Below are 24,976 nucleotides of genomic sequence, written 5' to 3' on the forward strand. Positions count from 1 at the left end.
CAGGATAGGCAAATACTGAAAAAAAAAAACCTGCATGCACAGCCATTAGAAAAGGTCTAAATATTTAAAATATAAAACATTGCACAGCAGAGAAATATACAAGATTTTACTAGTCAAATATTTGGTAGACTTCTTGCCTGCTCTCTTTAGGAAATAGTTTTTCCTACACCTATGGACTCTGAACTGCCCTTTTCACAGGAAGCCCTTCATTCTGCAGACTGATTTCTTCTTATCTTGAAAATAACATTTCAATTTCAAGATAATGCCCCTTATCACTCCAGTACCTTTTTTTTTTTGCATATCCTGTAATAATGTTTGTTTCATAGATTTGTAAATTATTGTTTTTTCCCTAGTTCGCCCCAGTTGTTTTTTCATTTATATGCTTCTGCTTCGAGTCTGTGATTCATCGATTCAAGTAGCCAATGGGACCAATGTTATTCACTAGACCATGCCTTATGTTCAAGCACACTATCTATGAACATCAATATTCCTTTTCACCATGACTTATTAATAACTTTACATGTAACCATCTATAAGGTAATAATAAATTATTAACACATCTGTAGCTCTACAAGATTTTAACACACTCTACTTACAGATTTGTCCCTTGATGTTGACAGATCTTTATTCCAACCATATAAATAAGTTCGGGAAAAGGTAAGCCTGAGATCCCAAAAGGCACTTCAAAGTGTACAATCCTTATCTAAGTGCATAATCAAATGATAGTGGTATTCTTTCAATATTTGAAAAGAACTATATGGCCATTGTCTATGTCATGATTCACTGTGTGCTATAAATAATGGTCATGCATTTTTTAGTTTAATGCCTAGACACCGTGTCTATCGTCTATCGTTTACCTTTCTGGCCACTCGCCCAGCAATGGCCAGAGGACAACACCTGGGTAAACAGGTATGTCAGTGGTGTGAGCAGTATGTTCCGATTGCACTGAACTATGGGAGTCCTGGCTTATGGCCCAGAGCAGCACCCCACGTTATTTAGCCTCCAAAACGCATCGCCCCATCAGAGGGCCTGACCCAGCCTTAGGAATCCAATGTTGCATTCAAAGACAACAAACAGACACTGACCTCACATCATTGCAGGCAAATCTGCTCAGCTTTCCTCTTCCAGATCTAATCTCTCTTCCCACACCCCCTCCATTCTTTACTAATCTAGCTTCTCACACACACTCTATCTACTCACTTGGGATTCTCCAATTATTTGTTATAAATTCTCCATGACACACCGATTTGTATAACTTTCAACATTCCAACATGTATGCCAGCACTTGGCATTGTTGGAGACAGACATGTTATATTATTCAATAAAATATTCCAGATTTTATTATACAGGGGAAACATCCAGCAACAGCTCATTCTGCAAATTCAGATCTTTTATTCAGTACAAATGAAAGACAAAAACACAATCTAGATGCATTTATGCCTTTGTTTTCTCTGTGGTCCTTTCCAGAGCACACACTCGCCTGATTTCTCCATTCACTTGTACCTTCAAAACCTGAGCTGTCCTCATCATGGAAACGTTTCATTCCACACACTGACCTCAGCATTTCATTAGGACCATTATCTCTCCTTCGAGAATTAATCAGTAATTTTTGCATATCCTGGAACAATGTTTGCTTAATAGATTTAAAAAAAAAATGTAATTAACATGCTTTCTTCATTTTTGCATCTCTAGAGAATTTTTACATGCACTGAAGTAACTTCAGTAACTTTATTTTCTATTCAGTCCATATATAACAATTAGTCAAATGTAATAAAATGCTGGATTCTTCTATGCCTTTGTCTTTTTTGACTCCTAAAACTAAACATCAAAACCTGAAGCAGGAAACATTTTTTTTACCATTTACCACATACCATGAGCCACTTCTGGAGAACCACTAGGCTATTGCTGCCCAAAGTCATACATCACAATAGAACTGTCACTGGCTGGAGTTGAGAAACAGGCTCTAGCTCACAATATAACATGATATAAGGAAGGTAGAAAATAAATAATGTTAATAAAATGCATTTAAGGAATGCTGTGAGTACAGATGAAATTGTGTTCCTCACAGCATGGCCATGTTGTTTTTATATTTAAAAAAAATTTGGACCAGCTAAATAAATCACGCAGTTGCTGTCTGGGAGACACTGAAAATGTTATAGGTGTAAGAAAGTTTCTAGGTTACGTATGTTACCCTGGTTCCCTAAGAGAACGAGACACTGCATCACCAATGCTTTTGGAATGTTTCCATGCTCTAAATCACGTGTGTAAATGTTCCAATGGAAAAGCGCAACGTCACAACCAGGAAGCTATAAAAGCACATGCCGTAGAGACAGCGCTATCTTCGAAAGTGAAGGAAGCGCTCGCAGGGATACAGGGAGTGTGGCCTAGAGACACAGCATCTCGTTCCCTCAGGAAACCAGGGTTACATACGTAACCTAGACACGTTCCCTTTCAGGAACTCGAGCTGCGTCAACAACGCTTTGGGAACCAGTGTCCAATATCACCAGATTTACCAATCCCTGCCTAGTGTGGATGGTCACAGCTATGTCAAAGGACTGAGGGGACAGGAGTGGCACCAAGGTCAAGGCTGTAGGTGTAGGTGAAATGTCTGAGATGCAGAGATACCTTAGAGGATAAAGCCTTAGAGGCCGCCACATCCCGGGTTGAGCTCTGCCCCTGAAAGGAGTTGGAAGAACAGAGGACTCATATGATGAGTGAATAGCATACACAATCCACCTACTGAGGGTCTGCTTATTGGCAGGAAAACCCTTTTTATATGGACCGTAGCAGACAAACAGCTGGTACGACTTTCTCCACATGGCAGTTCAGTTTACGTATGTGTCCAGTGCTCGCACCGGGCACACCCGGTTAAGCTTCTCCTGGTCAGGGGCCTGAAAAGAAGGAGGATAGAATGCCTGGAGCACGACTGGTTTTGACACCAGGGGATATACCCCCGTCTGGGGTAGAGGAAGGCACTGGCCATGGATGGGGTAAACTCTAGACAGGAGGGGCTCACAGAAATGGCTTGAAGATCTCAAACCCTCTTTAGAGACGAGATGGCCAGTAGAAAAACAGACAGACTTGACTGTCAAAAATCTCAAGGGCACTTCAGACAGGGGCTCGAAGCGAGGCTTAGACAAGAACCTACAGAACAACGGTCAGGTCCCATACAAGCACTCTGGGTCACACCTGAGGCCTCAGTCACAGGGTACTGCGGAGGAAACGTGTCACTAACGGGTTTTCTCTAGCGACTGCTCAGCAAGTGGTGCATGATAAGTTGCAATAGCAGACACATGAACCTTTAGGGTGGAAGGAGACAACTCTTTGGTGAACTGTTTTTAAATACATTCCAGCACTGGGCCAACCGGGCAGTAAACTGGGTCTAAGTGGTGACCTATGCACAATGTGGTAATCAGGCACCCCTTGTGAAGGGATCTCTGGATTGGAAAATTGTCTCTATGACCTCGGCCGAGAAACCAGTGGCTAAGAGCTTCCACAGCCGCCACAGCTCACAAGGGAAAATCCCTCCTGGTAGAAATCCCCCAAGGAGGGTGTTCGAGAAGGTTTGAAAACCTGGCCAGCACGGGACTACCAGGAGGAGACAGACTTCATCCCAGCAAACTCTCTTTACAGAACTCCTGGGATCAGCGCTACAGAGGGAAAAGCATACAGGTGGAGCCTCGGCCATGCCTGTACCATGGCGTCCAGCCCAAGAGGGGCTGGGTGAGTAAGGGAGATCAAGAGGGGACAGTGTGACAGCTCTTGAGTCACAAACAGGTCCACTTGTGCTCTGTAAAATCTCCATATTTGCTTCACCACTTCCAGGTGGAGCCTCCATTCTCCGGGCCTCGGCCCTTGCCTTAAAGGGCATCTGCTCATTGATTCAACCGCTCTGGGATGTAAAGTGCTCTCAGTGAGAGCAGCTTCCCTTGGGCCTTCCCTAAAGGAGGCGATAGCGCAGACCCCCTTGTGGTTGATGTAGTACATGCCAGAACCATGGCCAGCATCTCCAGGCAGTTGATGTGCCACGAGAGATGGGGCCCTTTCCATAGACCTTAGGTGGAGCAGCCCCTCATGACAGCCCCCCCACCCATGAGGGATGCATCCATCATTAACATTGGGTGACGACAAGGAGCCCCCAAAACGGGGCCCTGAGACAAGAACCTGGGATCTCTGCACATGTCTAAGGCTCGTGAAGCTTGCTGCAGGACCTTGATTGTGCAGAGTGGGTTGCCCTTTCGGGAGAACCCTCTGACAAAAATCACTAACCTCTGACAAGAAATTTCAGTGTGTGCAAGATTGCATATGCCTTTTAAGTTACAGCCCTTTGAGTAAATTATGTGCTGTCTTGTTGAGTTGACAGGTGGCAGCTATTTTGTTTATAGAGGTTCCTCTTTTGTGGCTTGTGGTGCCAAATTACACACATTTATGTATAGTATATATAGAATATATTATACTATACATATACTATTATATACCTGAATGAAAATCAGTAGCAAAGAGTTTTTACAGACTTTTATTATTTATTTAATTTAATTTAATTTTTTCTTGTTTTACCATCTCTGTTCTGTACAAAGACATGAATACATGAATACATGATTAGCTTGCTTCAAAAATGTTGAGGCTAAGAACATAAAGCCTCGATGAATAGACACAATATCTGTCTACTTCAAGTAAAAAAAAAGGTTCCAAGGTGTTAGTCAAAAATGCTAATGCGAAGCGCCAGTGCAAAACAAATGATAACCACTTGTCCCCATTACCTAAACAAATCAATAATGGTTAAATGTCTTCACCATTCAGATATGTTGTCATTTATTTAGAGCTTTGTGCAAAGGGAATTGTATGTAAATGGTTCTGTACGCAGTTTTTTTGAATACCCCTGGTGGAGATGCGCGTGCTTGTAATATGCAGTTTTTACACACTCAACCCTTGTCTGAAACAGATGGCTGAGCATATGCTACGCAATCACCAACAGTTTCTCCACATGTGTCCTTACAAATCTTAAAGGGGACCAGTACCTTTTGTCCAGTCCAGTAAATAAACAATTATCAAAAAAATAAAAATAAATTTTAGACATACTCAACTGTTCAATTTCTATAAGTTGTAACAGGTTAGTAACTATTTCAAGTTAGATGTGACTATGTTTCATTTTTTTAACGAAACAGCACAGAAGAATGCAGGATTCTTATCTTGCATGAGTCACTGCTGTTAGCATACTTCAGTAAGAAGCTAATTTTCTGTCAAATGAACACATGTCCTTTTCTCCAATGCAGGCAATATAGTGTGCAAAAAGCAAAGTCCACATAATATCCTGCTAAAACATTTTAAAAGAGATGAAACGTGGCAAATAATAACCCAAATGTAAACGAAAACAAAACATTAGTGTCAGAAATCTTGCGGGTGTGACTGGGGCGAGTGAGGACCCAAATGCAGGATGTGACAGGGAGTTACAAAAAACAGTCCCAAAACAGTCCAGGGTCAGAAACACAGGCAAACAGGGTGATGCAGGGAAAACCAAAATCCAAAACAGTCTATAAGCCAGCAAACAGAACAATATAGGCAGGGCAGAAACACAAACCAAAAACCAGCCTAGAGTTCAAAACCAAAGCCGAGCAGAACAGGGGTTAGGAACAGAAGCAGGAGCAGGACCATGAACAGGAACAGGCAGGGTGGCAAGAATAATCTCAGGGGCTAGGGAGCCGGTAGAGCTAAAGTCTTTGGTGTCCTTAAATACCAGGAGGCGCGGGAAAAACCGACCCGGAAGTGTGCGCCGCAAAACCGGAAGATCCTGACAATTGGATGTTTTGAGAAACACTTGTGTTTAAAAAAAAAAAAAAAAGAATGTATTTATGGTGATATCAAGTTTAAGATCAGAAATTTTATCTCAAACTAAAAGGACATGTGGTCTGCTTAATAATATTGACAGAAAAATATAAATAAATATTTATTTACAGAATAAATCTTGTAGATTAAGTTGAAAATGACAAATATGTTAATGACTTAAATACCAAGTACTGTATGTTACCATTAGCTAGTAGTAAAAAACACTTGCTTGATCATTACACAGCTAAAGCATTAGGTGAATCTCCACCTGAAATTTGCCTTTAATTATTTTAGCTCTCAGTCCCACTTCTACAATTGATGTGCACTAAACAAAGAAAACAAAAAAGATAAACAAATTATTATGATTAATAATATTAATCATAATAATAATAATAATAATTATTATTATTATTATTATTATTGCAAGTATCACTGTGCAGGGTCCGAACAGTCTTAGTAAACATCACCTCCAGTGCATTATATAGCAGATACAGCTGTTTGAATAAACCAGCCCAATCCCACCTGAATTTGGCAAAATTCATTGGCATTTGGCCATTCCATTTATCAATTTCAGATATTATTTAATTCCTGAATAATATATATTATTAAGTCCTTTTGACCCAAAACATGATCATCTGAAAAAATAGTAGTTTACAAATATAGATTCTGTTTTATGCAAACTATTATGAATTAACCATAGGGCATTCAAGATTATCCAAATGCACACACATTTATGAGTTACAGCTCTTTAGGTAAAGTATGTACTATTTTGTTAGGGTTGAGTGACATGTCAGCCATTTTGTTTGCATCTCAACAAGTCTTATTTTCTAAGTATTTTGGAGGTACTGTACTAATGAGTAATTTGGCACCAGGTTTGTGAAGATCAATCAAAAATCCCAAAGCTATATAAAAAAGTAGCTTTTGCATATTTGGAAAATTATCAAAAACATCTTGGTGGAAATTTGTGGAGCAGGTCTTTATAAGACGAAAAACAATTGTGTATGACTTAAAGTTCTTCAGATATAGGACGAAAATATGATGTGTGTGCTGTACACCAATCTCTGTAACCCCTGAATAGTCTGTGTACTGTTTCTATGGTTTACAGTTTGTGCTGTTTTACTTAAGAATTAGGAAAAGAAGAAGAAAAACCCTAACAATTAGAATAAATGACAAACCATTCATGCCTTGACCTCTAATAAAATAAAAATGTTAAATTAATTAATTAATTAACAAATAAGCAATTAGCATACTTCATGCAGAGAGAATTAACAACAGGAATTTGTTTTTTGATCCATTTTATTAAATAATAAACTGCAGACAATCTACAACCCACACCCAACAAACAACCTCTGGCTTTGAATGTTTCCTATAAGCAAATAATATTTACAGCAAAATAAATTTACTTTATCATTTTCATGCCAATAAATAAAAAAAATCTACAAATAATTATTTGGGGAGAGATAGTTCATGTTTTTATTAAATAAGAAAGCAATAAAATATATGAAATAAATATTTAAAAAATAATATTTGGCAATGCATTAACCAGTAAAATACCGTGCAATGATAAATAGCGGCCTTTATGTAGATTTCATAGAACAACAACAACAGTAATTTGGTTGCTGGTCCATTTTTTAATGAAACATTACAGAACAACCTGTGACCTTAAATATATATTCTTTGAATTATTATTTAATATGGACATTTACATAAAATAATATCCAGGCTTTTGGATGAAAATAATTTGACATCATTATTTCTTCAGCCATATGATGCCTTTCTTCTTAAAGCTTGGTGTGTTGAATCTTTTTATTGTTTTCTTTTTCAAACTCTTTTCAAAATGTTTTCTTCTTTGAAACTCCTGTACATTCCTGTGGGCATGCACATTGTCTATCCTACAAGTATTAGAGCAGAAAATAAGACACAGCAAGGGTCACGGTGAGAGCTATGAGTCCAACGAGAGTTCAGTTTACAGGCGACTCCCAATACACAGGACAGAAAGAATGCACAGCAGAGGAGGAGTGATGATGAGGAAAGAAGGAAGCCGTCAGCAGGTCAGACACTGAACAGAGCGAGCAGAGTTAGACACAGTAAGCAGTAATGAGAAGGCCACTGTTTAAAGGCAAAAGATCTGTTTTCTTCAAAGTAGGCTACTTGAGCTGCAGGCAGAAAGCAGAAAAAAAAACAAATATCTCACTCATTTTAATATAACAGCATTCTAGTGAAGATATAAAACTGTTAGACAGCACAAAGAGAAAGGAAATAAATTGGAAACTATAAAGCAGCAATAGAAAAGAGCATCATGGGAAAGCTGTAGGAAGTCATATTTGGCCATAAATGTGCCACAGTTTGAGTTTAAAAATGATGCAGTTCATGAAAGCTTAAAGCAGCATGACAGTTGGAAGGCCTCATGACAGTTCTTTCCTTTATTAATCCAGAGTCAGCAGTTTCCTACTCACCCACACAGGCTGATCCCTCATCGTTGGACTCGTATCCCTGGTTACACTTCTTCTTTGAGCGGCATTTGAAGCTCCCATATGTATTGGTGCAGACAGGACGCTCGTGGGGACACACTGAGGGAAAGTGTGTACACTCGTCCTCATCTGGGAGTTACAAGGAAGAGGAATGAAGGATTGCATGTTAGGGTTTCGCAACAGCCAAGTGACAGATGACAACACAGTTTGCGGGCTTAGAATGGCACGGAACAACAATCTGTAATGCCTACGAGTCTTACCAGAGCAACGGCCATTTTCATTAACAAAAAATCCATCTCCACACTGCAAAAGACGCATAAAGGGAGCATAAAATCAATGTACTAAAATGACTTAATTTCAAAACAAAATGTTCAGTTCATTTTGTGAGTAAAAAGACAATTTATAATAAACAGGCTATAAATACATAACAAAAAAGTGATTTTACTTGACATAAGGAGGCTCTACTGTTTGATCAGAAGTGTGTGAGATTTCAAAAATCATTCATATTACCAAAGACAAATAAGTATAAAGCAAATGGTTAACCATTTCAAATCAATATCAATCATAAAAGACAACAAAGCACTGGCCACACCTCCAGCTCGACCGCTGGGGTCACCTCCTCCTCAGATGTTGGATAGTCGATCTCCATAACTGTGTTCAGGTCACTGAGCTCCAATGGTCTGGCTGTAGAGCGTCCATCTGGCCAGTACACCTCCACATTGGTGGCCACGTCTTTCCCTGTTGGCAAAGAACATGGCAGGGAAGCAAAAAGCCTCTCAGCACTTAGAGAACAGTCTGCCTTTGTAACCTCCCCTTAGAGTTAGGAGACACAATGAATGATTTCTTCTCTTTAAGCACAGCTCTCAATGGAAAAATTCCACTCAGGAGAAAAGGCCTCCCAAGAAGCTATTTGGCAAAAGCCAGGTTGGAGCTGCCTTGGGTTTGGCACAAGGGTTGCAAGCTCTTAACAAATGCACAAGAATGTGCAGGGCTGCAGCTGTGCACAGTATGGAATAAACTTGTCTGATTTGATACAGTAAGTGAAACTCTTATGACTAACAGCATACAAGACAGCATTATGAGTTTAGGAGCTTTTGGTATAACAGGAAATGTTCCGCAGAGGTGCTCAAACACCAGACTAGAAATGATTGTAATTGTGTTGTATACTGTGCTCAGAAGCCAGAACACCACACATTTTCTATTGAATTTTTGGCAAAAGGAACATTTAGCTGGTGCCAACTCATCACAACCTATCCAAATTCACCCCTGCTGGTGGTGCAACAACTTGGCTAAAGCAGGCCTACAACAGTTGGTATGGCAAAGTCTAGAACATGGTGATCGTCAGAAAATCCACGCAAAAGAAGAGAAACATAGCAAAAGAATATCGCAGCACTTCAAAAGGGACAGATATGGAAAGGTAGGGGGCAAGAGCTCAACTGCAAGCAGCTCCCATTTCCTACCATTCCGCTTTTTACTCAAGCATGGAGAGATGCTCCGAGTGCCTTGCCAGTCTTTAATTAAAGCAACATTTCTTAAGTAAAAAGATCCGCAAAGGGCTCCTGCCAGGACCCAGGCTGCTACACCAGGTGCCCCTTTGGGAGAAAACACTGGACATTTCACCTGCTAAAGCTCATGATTGCTCTGCAAGAGACTATTACTCTTAAATATTCTACATGTAGCACCTAAAGGGTAAAAATTGCAAATTCTTCCAGGATTATTCAGCAAAGAATGTTCATAAGCCAAATATTCAGCCATCAGAAAATGTATAAAGCAAGGTACATTACTGAATATGGGGGCAATGTAATCTTCAGCTCTGCAGGAGATCCAAAGTAAGACTTAATGGCTAGCAATCAAATGCTCGAACACCTAATCCAAAAACATGGAATTAGCACTTCTTTGAATCTTAAGTCATCCAATGTGATTTACAATCTTCACACATCCACCCTCCAGCACTAAATATGCATGCGTGGCTGTACTTAATACCGGGTACACACATGTAGTATTTACAGGCCATCTGGGTGATCATTTGACCTCTAACTGAGAACATTTAGATTTTCACACCATATTTAAAAAGTTCAGAGATTCCAACTGGCTTCCTAGCACCAGTACAAATCTGGTTGATGACTCCCTGATGAGTTGATGAAGCCACGCTCGACAGAGCATCCGTAACTGAGCCATGGAGAGTGAGCATGTTCCTGTGCTGACCACCAGCTTCTGCACCTGTACACCAGCATCTCATCACAGACTTCTAATCAGTGAGGATATTAAAAATGCCGGCATTCACATGGATTATGTTACTGCTGCATGAACACACTTGACTTCTGTGCACTCATCAGAGTGAAATCAAACAAAGCACATGTTGCCTCACTGTGCACTGACCCTTATATGCTGAAATTAAATGAAATTATGGAAATTTATTGTAGAATTAATACAGTGTTAATATAGCTGAGCAATTTTATGAAGTATTATGGGATTTTGTTTTATTTATTGTATTAGTCCTAATGTTTTAATTGTTGTTTACAGCTTGTACTTGATTTAATATCCTGTGGATTTGGCTCTTTATATTTCCATGACGGTTATTAATGCCATTCCCTAGATAGTATTTTAAAAGAATACGGCATAACAATTGACCTAAACTCAAGTACATTCCATTTTTATTTACTCATGTAGTCAACACATTGGTCTAAATCAACAGCCAAACAGGGATTATGTTCAGCTGCTCTGAATCTTGTCGTTGGAAAACTGAAACTGTTGCTAAACATTAAATAGAAATACAGCACATACCGAGTCCAAAGTGAGCCACAGGTTCCATTTCACACAGGTATCCAGAACCTCCATCGATGATCCGTGTGTGAACGCCATTTCTTTTAGTGTAGACCACCACTTTGGCCCCTCGAGCATAAGCGCCAAACCGAGTGCGTGGAATTACACGGAGCCATCTGTTAGATGATCCCTGTAAGAAGCAATCAACAGCATGGGACGACTGGGAGTTAACCTCAAAAATAAATTCCATTTAGCAACACCAACATTAATGAGGTTTATTGTTGTTTACAAGGATGTATTTACTCAATGGGCTTACTAATGACTAATTCAATGAAATGGCTAATTTAACTAGTAACTGGAGAACAAAATGCACAGCAATTGCACAAATAATGGTTTCCTTTCACATGAGTGAAAACACAAGTTACAAATGCATTTTGCAGCTGTTTCATAAGCAGCTGGAAGTCAAATGCTCACTTGGTTCACTCGGTACACAGTGATAGGCTGAGCTGCACTCTCGCCGTGTGTCACTAGCAGATCTAACAGTCCGTCTCCATCAAAATCAGTCACTGCAGCTCCTACGAGCCAAATACAGATGTCAAATGCAACACAGGTGATAGTGCCATGTCATGAAATCAGCCTTTTTTTCCATGCATAACATACTTTATAAATCAGAAGCATATGGAGATATAAATCAGGAACATATGGCGATACTATGTCACTTGAATTGTTCATTTTGGTTTATGTATCATGTTAGAAATTGGGAAAATCATTTACCACTCAAAATCAATCTTCTTTGCTTGGATTAGAGTCCCATCTCATTGGTAAGTAATTCTTTTTACTGTAACTGATTATATATACCACATGCGTGTAAACAGCTTGGTATGGCAGCAGAAACACACCACAGTAGAGCTCTGATGCCACCCACTGGTAAAGGAAGGTAACATTTTTGCTTGGCTTCATTTCAGGTTGTAGGAATTTAACCTGGAGTTTAACCTGAAGAAATTTTTTTTATACTTGAAAAATATTGTGTTGTTGCATTTACATAAACAATAACCAATACTGTTATAATTTAAAGCAGTTACCTGTTCCTCTGCCTTCTGGCTCAGCTGACTCCCCAATGTTCAGCTCCTCTATATGTGGGTCTGAATTTTCTCTTCGAGACACTCTGTGGATGCAGTAAACTGTTACAAGCACTTTAGTTTTACTGTGCACTAGAGTGCACTTAAATCTACATCATAGTAATAGTTGTCCTCAACACAATTGCACTGGGTTTTTGTTGCTGATTAAATTTTTTCAAAGCAGAAAACAGTAGGGTTTTATGCTTATTCTTGAATGTGTATTATTATATTTTGAAGCATAAAATTAATTGTAATTGTTTGGCTAAAACAAAATAACTGCTGGTGCTTTGAAAAGGATATTTTGTCCACCTTGATTGAAAATTATCTGTATTATTATATTGAGCCCATTAAATGGGGAGGGGGTCCGTGGGATATTGTCCAATCATATGGGTGAATAAGGTATATTTTGTTTTAATAACATTGTGTTGAAAACTTTCCCAGCTTTTCTTATAAATTAACAATACGATTGTTTTTTTTTTTTTTTAAGAATGTTTTCTGGCATTAAATAATGTTGTACTTAGTGTCTATTCTGACTGAGCTTCATTAGATATTTGATGAACTGAAGTCCTCTTGGTTTACCTAAACAGTCTGTTGGCTGATGGACCTCTGTATGCAATGTTGTTGAAAAAGACCTCCAGCTCATTGTCATTGTCAAAGTCTGCTGCGATGACTGTGCGCACAGGAGACGGCATGGAAAACTTCTGCGATGCAATGTCCTGAGACATGAGAGTATCAGTATAGCTTGCACTCAAATATATGCACACACACACACACACACACACACACACACACACACACACACACCTCTTTATCACATTTTCCTCAATTCACTGTGAAAGAAAAACATTCACAGTAAAGATAAATACTGTGAGAAAGGCACACACTGACAGTTCAACCGTAATGCACCTGGATAAGTAAATAATTAATGTCCAGTGTCTTGTATGTTTGACATGGAAGGCAGACCTCGAGTTAAATCATGAGCCCAAAGACCTGCAGCAGCAGGAAGTAAGAGCAGGAGCAAGTAACTGATATCTCCTTGGTTCAGTGATGCAGCAATAAGTCCGTGAAGAGTTATAGAGCACTGCACTCCCTCAAGTATTTACCCCTCATTTTAATTATAGGGCTCATAAACTTTGTGTGAGGAGTACCCTAGAATGACCTTGTCCTCCCTAGGTAAAAAAGATGCGATGGACAGCTTGGGAAAGGGCTCACACTGAAAAAGGGGTAAATAGTAAGTAAAAGAGAGACGAATATTTCTTACAATTTGCTTTTTGCCATTTTGTACCATCACTTCCATATGATCAAAAGAAACCCAACATACCGGGTGAACGTTTACTCTACAGTTTTAATGTATAAACTTTAGCAGTTTGCAGTGCCAGTGCGTATCGAGGTCACTTCAGATTTAATTAGCAATTCAGCAAAGTGACAGAACATCTTAATTAGAAATGGCAGTATTCACAAAAGCCAGCAGTGCATTTCAGATGTCTCTGTACAAGTGCTCCCACAGGACATTAACCCAGGATGTGACCCCTATAAAACAGCTCCCTACTGACATTTATCACCCAAAAAAGAAGAAAAAAAGAAAACCGTACTGACAACAACATCTCTGGTAGCATAGTAGGATTTAGTACAGCACCATACTTACAGTACATGTCAGTTTGATTTATGACTTTCTGAAACTAACTATTGCATAAAAAGCCCTTTAGATTTGTTTATTTTATTTCTATGGAACTATGGATAACCATCATCTACAATCCCTACAGGTACACAGGTACACAGACACAAACAATTATTTTGCACTGTACAGGAAACCATTGATTCTGGCATGAGCACAAATACTATAAACTCCCCTGCTACTCATAAATATATTCTCTTGTGATTATTATAGCTTTATAATCATAGACCTATGGTGCTGTGTAAGCAATTATGCATAATATGAGGTGATTTAAGTGATTATTGATAAATCAGTGATATTAAAATAGATTCACTACAAGCAACCTAAACCAGAATAAAATAAACAGATTTCTTTAAATTTTTTTATTTTATTTCTGTGTTAGTTTTCCAGATCAACAGAACAGGAATACTACTATGCTGCATTTATACCACAACATAGTGAATCCAACATAATTTCAAACAATTTAGTCGAACTGAATCGGAGCCATGATTTAAATTGTGTCTGAATAAGATGTTCTACACATCTTTCATTTTACTCTACTGTATTTGAATACTTTAATCAGTCAGATGTAATCAGGTAGACCTCTGATTGTATGTGTAATTGCACTGTGGTCACAGCAAAGGCTCAGACACGTTCACTTTTAAGGATGCCAGTCTTTCGCTCATCAGCTCTATCTTTCTCCACCAGCATTAGGATAATCAACACTGCTCCGATCTGCAGAACTCCATAATCAGCAACCATCATAAACTCATGCATTCTGTAACAATCTTGCGATGTTTGCATCAAGAGGAGTGTCACAGCGTTAAATGTCTGGTGCAAGTCAAGAACAGTCAGAATGCTCTAATCAAAAAAAAGGAGAAACTGTAGACAAGTGCATAAAAATCTGCTATGTGTGACAGAAGTCATTTCATAAATGGACGAGGAAATCTAGGCTTAATTATACTGTTCAAGCGAGGTACACCAAGACATGGTTAAATAATTAACAAAACAAATATTATTATGTTGCCAAAAATAAGTGACTAAAGCTACCCTTCAAAAATGAACTAAAGCTATCCTACAAAGAAGCAATCGGCAAGTATCAGCTAGTCACATAACAACCGGTAAGAACTGATATAGTTTGTAAGCCCTGTCCAGCTGCCATGGTGCAGTAATTGAGCAATAACCTTAACCCATCTGCTTAGCTGTATGCTGCTTCAGGTGTAAGTCATTCTGAATAAAAACATGATCCAAATGAGCAAATATATGCACTTAAACAAACCCACCTTGAATCTCTGCTTGCGGTTATTGTTTAATTGCAGGTATAGTCGATGCGGCCCATTCCAGTTGCCATACACAATGTCTGTCCTCCCATCCCGATTAAAATCTGCTAGAGCTACTCCACGGCCATGCTGCATTGGGTCCTCAAGTCCTGCAACAAGTACACATAACTTTCACATTTACTGACAAAATATTCACGTTTTGTTCGTTAATGAGTTTGTGTCCATAAAGACAGATAATACACTGTGTGGTCAAAAGTATGTGGACACCCATGCTCATCAAACCTATACATGAGAAGTGCACATTTTATAAAATATATTTGTATGCTGTAGCATGATATTTTCCCCTCACTGACTAACTAATCAGCCCTAACATGTTTCATCATGGTAACACTCCTGTGCACAAAGTGAGGTCCATAAAGGCATGCTTTGCCAGGGTTGGAAAAAGCTTCATTGTCCTGCACCTCTACTCTAGTGAAAACCTGAAAGAAGAAAAGGAACACTGACTGCAACTCAGGGTTTCTTACTTAACATTAATGCACAACCTCATTACTGCTAAATAAGCACAAATTCCCACAGCAACACTCCAAAATCTAGTGAAAGCCTTCCCAGATAAGTGGAGGTTATTATAACAGCAATGCTGAGACCAACTCTGTGTTAATGTCCATGGTTTTGAAACGGTGTGGTGGACAAGTGTCCGAATACTTGTCTTGTACAACTCACCTGACTGTGCAGCCACATCTGTAAATGTCCCATCTCCGTTGTTGCGGAACAGAAAGTTGGGGCTGTACTCATTGTCACAGAATATATCAGGAAGGGTCTGACTGAGTATTGGCCCCACTGCAACGCCACGTCCACCTATAGTTCATTGCAGGGACAACCACATTTACCATATGCAATGTGCAAGTCATTACTGCCTTTCCAGCCCATTTCTCTATGAAGGCATGCCACAGTTTCTGCTGACACAAACTACAATCACATTATACACTCTCCACAGCCATATTGCCCCTCACTGCAGTGCTTACTTTAGTATCCCGGAGGCTATGCTAAAACTCTGAATGTTTAAAGCTCACATCTTTAAACGTTATGAACATTTCTACTGCAATGCATTCAGTTACATAAGTTTATTTAATTGCATTGTCCTTTAACAAAATATTTAAATGCCTAATCAACTAAAATGTTCCTGAGACTCAACATAATGCAAATTAAAACAACATTTTAATTACACTAAACTAAACATGGTTTTATCACATATCCAAAATGGCCTCTCCTCTATAATTCTGAACTCAGTGCACAACATTTTATAACTGTGAACAGCACTGCTTCCACTAAAACAGCGCTGAATAGAGAATCAAAGTCCACTTCACAGTCTGTGCTGATTAATGGAATGTTTGGCCCATTGAGCAAGTCCGAGCTGAAGTATGGCTCTGTCGTCCTTGTGCCTCCCTATGACTTTCAGAACAGCAAACAGCTGAGTGTGCCAAAAGCTGCCACTGTGCTGCTGCAGCAGCGCCTCACATGCGCCTCTCTCTCTCTCTATTAGGGCTGCTTTAACCAATAAGCACTGTCCGTAACTCAATGACTCAATAAGCACTGGGTTCAGATGAAAATCTACCACAGGGTTAAGCACACTGACCCTGTGACCGGCTGCTTTTGAGTTTTTCTAGTAATACACCATTTCTCATAAACATAACACCATATAATATCATGTTATACCTGTAAACTTGTTAACTCCTGCCTGCTCTGCCACGTTAGACAGCGCAATAATCCCCATTGACAGGTCGCTGGCGCTTTCATCCATTTCAATCAGAGCATGTGGTCCTACGTTCCCACTGGCGTAGTTGGCAATGTAGATTGCATAGCGCCCGGTTCCCTAATACAGAAGAGGATTATTTATTGTGCATGTACCATTGGAAGCGGTTCACATCTCGGCACAAATACAAAACGCATGATTATGCTAATTCTGGACACAGCATGTGTATGCGCCTCCAAATGTTAACTACTACTTCATTGGCTTGTAGGCCTTCATTTCTCTTGTTTGAGGACCCCATTGCTTCGCTTTCTATGCATTCTCCAGCACCTACCCCTGTGGATATTAATTTCACACTCCATTATCAGATAGAGTCCCTGTGGGCCTGAACTCAGTGAAGGAGTCATCTAAATGAACTTAGGCACACAGTTTCAATAAAGTCTCAGCGCTCCCTGCTTCTCCACACCAGGGAAATGATGAACTAAAGAAATGTGTGCATAAGTATATAAATACCACTACCTAGCCTCTGCAGTCTTAATGAGGCATAGGAATGTAAATGTCAAACACATTACGTTCTCTCCACGCTATTGAGACGTCAACTCAGGTCATGAAAACAGTTCGAGAAGGGGGAGTTAAGAGAATATTTCATACCCTATAAATATGATAGACCTCATTGGTTTTAAATGACTAAAAATTACTTAATGGGTGTCATTTTATTTTATACATAAATATAGTAAATACTAATTGGAAACAAGTTTATGTTCCTTTAGTTTGGTCACTGTTAATTACCAGGAATTTTAAAAGCCAGCTCCCAGTTAGGGAGGTTCTTTCTTCAAAACACATGAAGCCAGTGACCATATCTTTTAGAACTGTTGCTCATGTTACGTCATAGGGCAGCTGAACACACAGCATTAACAATCTTTTTCCACACATTTGAGCTGACAGACAGCCATAATTGGCTAGTGTCTCTCTCTTTGACACAGTTGTGCCATTCTACCCATCCAGCAAGACCAATTATAATTTCTTGGACTCCTGGCCATGGATGACTGTGGCATCAGTATTTAAACTCAAGGCAATAAAAATACACTAAAGGTGAATTATTTGGGAGTCACTTAGCAGTCAATAACCCCATTAAATTACCATCATTTCACCAGTGTCTACAGTATATTTGACCAATATAGACATTTAAAAAAAAAAACTGATTAGCCATCCCTGGCAAAAAGTACATACATAAAATTTTTGAAGTGAAAAGAAGCAATAATAATTAACAATAATACAATAAATGCTATATTTTGCCAATATAGCATTTGGTAGATTTTGTGATGTTTTCGATCATCTGTGCAACACCTTTTGTCACAGTCCTCTGCCATTTTTAATAACAATTTGGACAGTGTAGATTGTAAATTAGAAGCACTAACTATAATCTAACTGTAAATTAGATTATAGTTTTATAGTGTTCTTTTGCTTTGTGGACTTCAATAATTTTGCAGATTTTCAGTCAGCTGCTCAAAGGAACAGGTGGGAGTTGTGTTAGCAGAGGTTTGCAGAGAATTTATTACTGGAATTGTTACCCCTAATGACAAATCTTGACATACCTTAATGAGTCAGTTAATTAAGTTCTGAATTTTATACCTTAAGAGGTATCCAAAGTGTCGCACATGCCACAAAAATGGGTATATATATATATATATATATATATATATATATATATATATATATATATATATATATATATATATATATATATAAAGAACCTAGAACAAACCCATGTAGACAAGTATTTCAGGTTTCAGGGTGGTTATTTCCTTTAAATTTTACAGTCTGGTGTTCCTACTTTGGTCTATTTTTATACGTTGTGCTTTATTATATTGTAATTAAATAAAGAAAAAGCCCATTATCTTCTACTTAATTGTTACTCTTTCCCTCTAACGTATCCTGCTTCCGTTGGAAAGGGTTCCAGTAGCAGTCATGAATATTTACTGGCCCGTGCAGCAAGAAGTAAATGAGAACTAATCTATCTCCATTCCATGAGCAGGTCAATACGTCTCCCTGTCCACCCTTAAGAGACAAATGACCGCACTTCATTGTCAAGTAGGACACATTCATAAAAAATGCTTTTCATTATTCATTGTCCTGCATGTTGTTGGGAATCTAGCAGATGGATAAATATGACCAGACCTCAAGACCTCAATAAGTTTCAAGCATATACTGTAATCATCATAATCATTTACTGGAATTTCATTGTACTAATCGTTGCTATTGTCCTTTTAAATACTGGAACTTCTGAAAGGGACAGGATTAATAATCTACAGCATTATTAATTGTTTGTTACAGTCTTCCCAGTGGATCTCAGAGGTCCTTGATCTTACTAAATAATTTAGTTTTGTTTTTTTTCCACAGCTCAGTTAAATCTAAACTGAATACATTTGTGTTTTGTTTTAAGTTTACAACCTCACCCAGCTGTGCTACATCATTTATTCAGAGCCGCAGAACAGCATCCTCTTATTGCTCAGTCAAATGGAGCTGCAATCAAAAAATCTATTTCAATCCCTCGGTTGCTGCCTCGCTGGATAAGTGGACATCGTTCATTGCTGCCGGCTGTAAAGAAGAGTTGGAAAGCCAGAAATATGCAGTTCAGCTTATTGTTCTTTGGCTATCAACCAAATAATTTATACCATAAGCGATCTATCAAATTTTGCTGATTAGCTCAGGTTTGCGTGGAATAGTGTAATCCTTCATGTGCATTCCTCATATAAGCTCTTGTCTTGTAACATGAGGCTCTGTCAGATAGAAATATTTTATGGAAGTAAAAATAAGGTGTAAACCTTTGTGTAGCTCCTAGTTGACGCTCATAACTGTAGATTTTGGTGTTTATGTGCTTGTGTTCTTGTATTATCCCTCAAATGATTAGCAAGAAATAGGACAATCTGGGTGGATATCTAAGAGACTTTGATGTTTGAGGGATTGAGGGGATGTCAAAAGACTTCACCCGGTGAAATCGTAAGAGGTTTTTTACCTTTCTATCCACACAAGCTACAGAACGACCTGCCATTCGATTCGCAACATCTCTCTGTTCGTTTATCTCATCATTAAGAAGATCTTCAAAGCGTCCATTGCGAAACTTGAAGAGCTTATCAGTGTATGTTGCTCGACCTAGTCAAGGAAAGCAGAATTTTTAATGCAACGTATAAATAATCAAGTACTGTTTTCCTTTACATGTCCTGGTGTTTGTATATTACTATGTACTTACCAGAGAAAGCATTATTGGTGTTAAGAACATAGATCTCCTCCCTCCCGTCGCCATCTATATCACATGCTGTGACTCCAATTGCATTACCCTGTCGGTCTCTAAGTGCATAATATGGCGAACTGCGGTTGTCTACGGCAATGTTGACTAATCTCTTCTTTGCTTTATCGTACTTCAGCACCAGGTTTGGGCCATTGTACCTGCAGGTGGAAACACTATTTTTAGAATATTCTTTTCAATTATACAAATATAAATCCTTCAGTAGTGAGTAAGATTTAAGAGAGTGTCAACTATTCTGCATTGGTATAATAGTGTTAGCTGTTTGTTTTGACAATGTATTTTTGCTACTTTTATTCAGATTTAATTTATCAAAAACTAACAAAATATTTTAAGTCAACCAAAACTGATGTAATGAAATCCGAAAACAAATAGCATTTTTTTATCCCTAGAATTCTCCTAATTTTGCTATGTATTACATGTTAATAGGTCATTAATCCACCTAATTTCTTTAGATTTAATTAATTCTTAAATAGAATAACAAATCCTTTTATAAATTTACATCGTGTTTCTGCTTTACTAAAGACTTTTTTTGGCTGCTGGTCCTTTACTACTACCTAAGACGATATGAGGAAGAAACCTTGTGAGGAACTAGACTCATCTGGGTGACACTAAATAGTGGAATAAACAAATTTCTTCTGTAATTGTTTACTACATGGACAAAAGGTGCTACCTGTAACCTGGAACTTCATCAAAGTTTTATGATCTGTTTTCTTGAAGTTATTATCTGTTCACTGATGGAGACTTCATTGCAAAACTGTTAGCATTAATTGCAACCCAAAGGCATTGCAGTAAAACTGTTGTGCTTCAGCAAAACCTAATATTAATCAATAGTAATTAAAACTAGTTGACTTGAAAACACAATATATTGCCCTGAACCATGTTTGTAAGGCTTGTGTGTTAAAATAGAACAAAATACTCACCCAGCCACAAATATTTCTAGGTCCCCATCCCCATCCACATCAGTAACAGCCACGCCATAATTCAGCTGAGTGGGGTTGTTCTCATAGTCAGAGGGCAGCACACTCTGAGTGACGGATACAAACATGGGCTCAGAGCGCTGAGCCAAGCACTGACCCACCATTCTGAGCACAGCCGCTATTATCCACAATGACATGGTCACCTGCTGAACACAAGTACAGTATTAGTGCTTCTTTTCTCACCAGGTGCAGTATTTTGTTGTGTGAAAGACACTTTGGGCAAGGTAGCCATGTACTCAAATCTAAAACAAGAAAATGTGGAAACCTTCATTTTCATTACACTAATAAATGTCTAACAGCCAGTTGGACATTCTTTATGTTACAATGTTCAATATAAATCAATAATTCTTTAATGAAAAGTGACACTTTGCTAACATTTTGCTAGTATTACAGACTAGCGCAACACACCAACCAAGTGGCAGCCACACAACCAACCACCAGGAGCTGCTTGATGCTTACCTATCTAGCTTGCTTGCTGTACAGTATGTAGCTTTACTCTTCTCTGTGTGAGGAAAACTGCACAAAGCGCAATAGGAAACACCATTCATTGACAGCTAGATTTAAGATCGCTCAATGTTTTCCCCCTGTTAGGACGTAATTACCTGGTCAACATTTCACTTACAGGGCAAACACATAAATCAGGGAAGTGAAGACAGGTGATAGACCAGGTCTAAATTAAGACCAGATTGTAAAAGCAATCCCACTGCACATGAAGTGGACATTTTGGACAGTAAAATCCATATGGGACCAAAAAAAGAGTCAAAGACATTGGAGAATCTACTTAACTGTCTATATGGGGTAAATTGAATGAGAGTGTTTCGAATTGACTACTGGACCAATTGTGGATAAATCCAGTAGTGCAATAAATTCTGTGGTCTGTTAAGAGATGTATAGGAGTGAATTACTGATGAAGCAGTGGTTTAAAAGAAGTACTGCTTAAAGACTCAGTATTGAACCCTAAATGTGTGTAAACACAACAGTACATAGCTGAGGTGAAACAATCGTGAAAATAAATGAAATAATGGAAGAGGGAGGTGTGATGGAGAAATGTCTGGGAAATTAAATGAATGAAAAGAAACCGAGGAAGCAAACTTCACAAGCTGGTAAAGTGTACAGTTGCTTTTGTTAATATATAATTCTTTAATAATAATCTGAATTACAATTTTTTTATGTAGCATACATGCTCTTAAAAAAAAATCTTTACAGCACAAACAAATTTTATTTGCTTACTGTGTTTCAGACATAACAATAGGTATAATGAATGTGTCTGATTGCATAAATACAAAGGTGGAACCATTATGATGAGTAATGGAGTGGGTTAGAGGAAAGTGAAATGAAAATTAATGTGTTGTATTATCGACTATGATGAAGACAGAAGACAACACCGTGGTACTGATTTTGCCTTTAAATGAATAGATTCAATAATCGGCTTGATTATTAAAGCAGGGTGATGCTGAAGATTAAAAGGACATAACTTATGTAGAACGTATTCTACTGTAACGGACTAAAAAATGTGTTCTGGCCAAAATTGGAAACAGGCCAGGCTGCACTACAGGCTAAAATATTCTATCATTTAATTGCCATTTTAAAACTACTGTCCAGCTATAAATGACCGTAGGGACATATAAAAAACAATCCCTAGGTTAAGAAGTGCTAATACATGCAATTTGTCCTGAGGTGACATATAGTGTCTCTGCATTTTACTGCAGTTGCAGACTGTCCAAGACTCACAGTGAATTCCTGATGAACACATTATCTACACAAAAATCACACACAAGCAAAATAGCCTCACTGTGTTCAACTTTACGCTTTGTACTTAGTTATATTAGTGGACTAAAAAGTAAATTCAGCAATACTGATTACGAAGTATAAACTTTACATGTGAACTATATAAAATATCCTAAATCAAAGGTATCAATGTATCTTGTGACATGCAACATAAACAAAAAAAAAAAGATTTGGGGGTGTCTGTGGCAAGGGCTACAAATTAAACTTTAGCAGATTTGTACATATATAAGAGCAATTTCAAGTTATTTAGTAGCCTTTAGAGGACATTAATTAGGTTTGGATGTAGCTCATGACTTTTTGCTGTGATTTTGCGCTGGGAAGACTGTAACATTTCAGCATAAATGACTGCGACAAAGCGCTGCACCGTCAGTTTCAGACTCTCTCTCCTCCCCTCTGAAGGGCTTTAACTACACACACTCACACCAAGTACACTGCCAGCAAGTCCACACACCAAGTACACTCTCAGCAAGTCCACACACCAAGTACACTCTCAGCAAGTCCACACACCAAGTACGCTCTCAGCAAGTCCACACACATCAAGTGCACTCCCCGCAAGTCCACACACCAAGTGCACTCCCAGCAAGTCCACACACCAAGTGCACTCCCAGCAAGTTCACACACCAAGTGCACTCAAAGCAAGTCCACACACCAAGTGCACTCCCAGCGAGTCCACACACCTAGTGCACTCAAAGCAAGTCCACACACCAAGTGCACTCCCAGCAAGTCCACACACCTAGTGCACTCAAAGCAAGTCCACACACCAAGTGCACTCCCAGCAAGTCCACACACCAAGTACACTCCCAGCAAGTCCACACAACAAGTGCACTCAAAGCAAGTCCACACACCAAGTGCACTCCCAGCGAGTCCACACACCTAGTGCACTCAAAGCAAGTCCACACACCAAGTGCACTCCCAGCAAGTTCACACACCAAGTGCACTCAAAGCAAGTCCACACACCAAGTGCACTCCCAGCAAGTCCACACACCTAGTGCACTCAAAGCAAGTCACACACCAAGTGCACTCCCAGCAAGTCCACACACCAAGTACACTCCCAGCAAGTCCACACAACAAGTGCACTCAAAGCAAGTCCACACACCAAGTGCACTCCCAGCAAGTCCACACACCAAGTGCACTCCCAGCAAGTCCACACACCAAGTGCACTCCCAGCAAGTCCAGCAAGTCCACACACCAAGTGCACTCCCAGCAAGTCCACACACCAAGTGCACTCACAGCAAATAAATTTATTTAAAATAAATGATGGTAGCAATTCTAATATTAGCCTACAGGGCGCATACAGATTATTCTTCATGAATCATGTCAGACATTTCAAACTAGGCAAATCAATGATCTAATAGCAACACCATAAAATTATTAAAAGAGCATATTTCAGGCAAAAAGTTCAAACGTTTAGGACACCACCAGCATCCAAAATGAACTCATTTAAAATCTGAAGTCTTCTTCCATTAAAAAAACTCTCCCGGTATCTATCATGTTACTGTAGTGTTATTAGAGATGATATATACGCACGCGGCATGCAATGAATCCTGATGGTCCACTGGTAAACTTTCTATAGGTGACATGCCGAGAGCCCCGAGAGAATGCACTCACACACATGCATGAACAAGACGTTGTCACTCAGATAAACGAGTTCCTCCGATGCGATTCCCAGCGGATGTCGTGGGACCGATCTCGTGTGCTAGACTAGAGAACACTCTCTCCCTCTCTCTCTCTTTCTTTCTTTTTTTACTTACACAACTTATTACGTATCTGAGTTTATGAAAGCAGTTGTGTAAGAATCTGGCCAATAATAAGAGCTTAGAGTGAATACATAAACAGATAGCCAATGACGCGCTCCGAGGGCTGGGCTTAAGCCTGCGGCAGGAGATCTGCGCTTTTCCTCTGATCTGAGATCAGGACTAGATCACTTTCCTTTAAGACGATATATAAAACGAGTTGAATGATGCTGCTAAAACCATTAGTAAAAAAATAACTAAATAAAATCCAGTTGACACCCGGATATCTTTTGTCATAGTTTTTTAGAATTATGT

The 24,976-nt window shown here is 38.9% G+C and overlaps 2 protein-coding genes across 5 annotated transcripts in view; one reads left to right on the forward strand and one right to left on the reverse strand.

The window, feature by feature from the left end:
* golga7bb (golgin A7 family, member Bb) overlaps nucleotides 1–8,323 on the forward strand; it is a 26,822-nt gene extending 18,499 nt beyond the window's left edge. Inside the window, exon 6 of the transcript XR_006928363.1 lies at nucleotides 8,259–8,323. The gene's annotated coding sequence lies outside the window, so the exon portion shown is untranslated. The remainder of the gene's footprint in view (nucleotides 1–8,258) is intronic.
* Nucleotides 7,102–24,683, reverse strand: crtac1b (cartilage acidic protein 1b). Of its 4 annotated transcripts, none has more exons than XM_046871988.1 (15): nucleotides 24,456–24,683; nucleotides 21,084–21,283; nucleotides 20,107–20,303; nucleotides 19,873–20,009; nucleotides 16,823–16,979; nucleotides 15,830–15,964; nucleotides 15,113–15,258; nucleotides 12,755–12,891; nucleotides 12,140–12,222; nucleotides 11,532–11,632; nucleotides 11,079–11,247; nucleotides 8,887–9,032; nucleotides 8,555–8,597; nucleotides 8,280–8,423; nucleotides 7,102–7,979 (listed from the first exon to the last, which is right to left on the reverse strand). In XM_046871988.1, exons 1-15 carry the CDS (start codon nucleotides 24,540–24,542, stop codon nucleotides 7,876–7,878), a joined length of 1,986 nt encoding a protein of 661 aa, XP_046727944.1. In that variant the 5' UTR covers nucleotides 24,543–24,683; the 3' UTR covers nucleotides 7,102–7,875. The 4 variants fall into 4 exon arrangements, with proteins under 4 accessions (XP_046727944.1, XP_046727937.1, XP_046727963.1 ...); XM_046871981.1 differs by having other exon boundaries at nucleotides 21,084–21,286; XM_046872007.1 differs by having other exon boundaries at nucleotides 7,102–7,715; nucleotides 21,084–21,286; nucleotides 24,456–24,682.
* Nucleotides 24,684–24,976: the final 293 nt, after the last annotated feature.

This window comes from Silurus meridionalis, chromosome 2 (genome assembly GCF_014805685.1).
Source record: "Silurus meridionalis isolate SWU-2019-XX chromosome 2, ASM1480568v1, whole genome shotgun sequence".
Taxonomy (NCBI): domain Eukaryota; kingdom Metazoa; phylum Chordata; class Actinopteri; order Siluriformes; family Siluridae; genus Silurus; species Silurus meridionalis.

Coding starts and splice junctions, on each gene's coding strand:
- crtac1b (XM_046871981.1), bottom strand. CDS start 24,542: ATGTGTGTGAGTGCATTCTCTCGGGGCTCTCGGCATGTCACCTATAGA. Junction 11,633..12,139: donor GCCAGAAGGCAGAGGAACAG/GTAACTGCTTTA, acceptor TTTGGCTCGTAG/GAGCTGCAGTGACTGATTTT. Junction 11,248..11,531: donor CTGTGTACCGAGTGAACCAA/GTGAGCATTTGA, acceptor TGCTTCTTACAG/GGATCATCTAACAGATGGCT.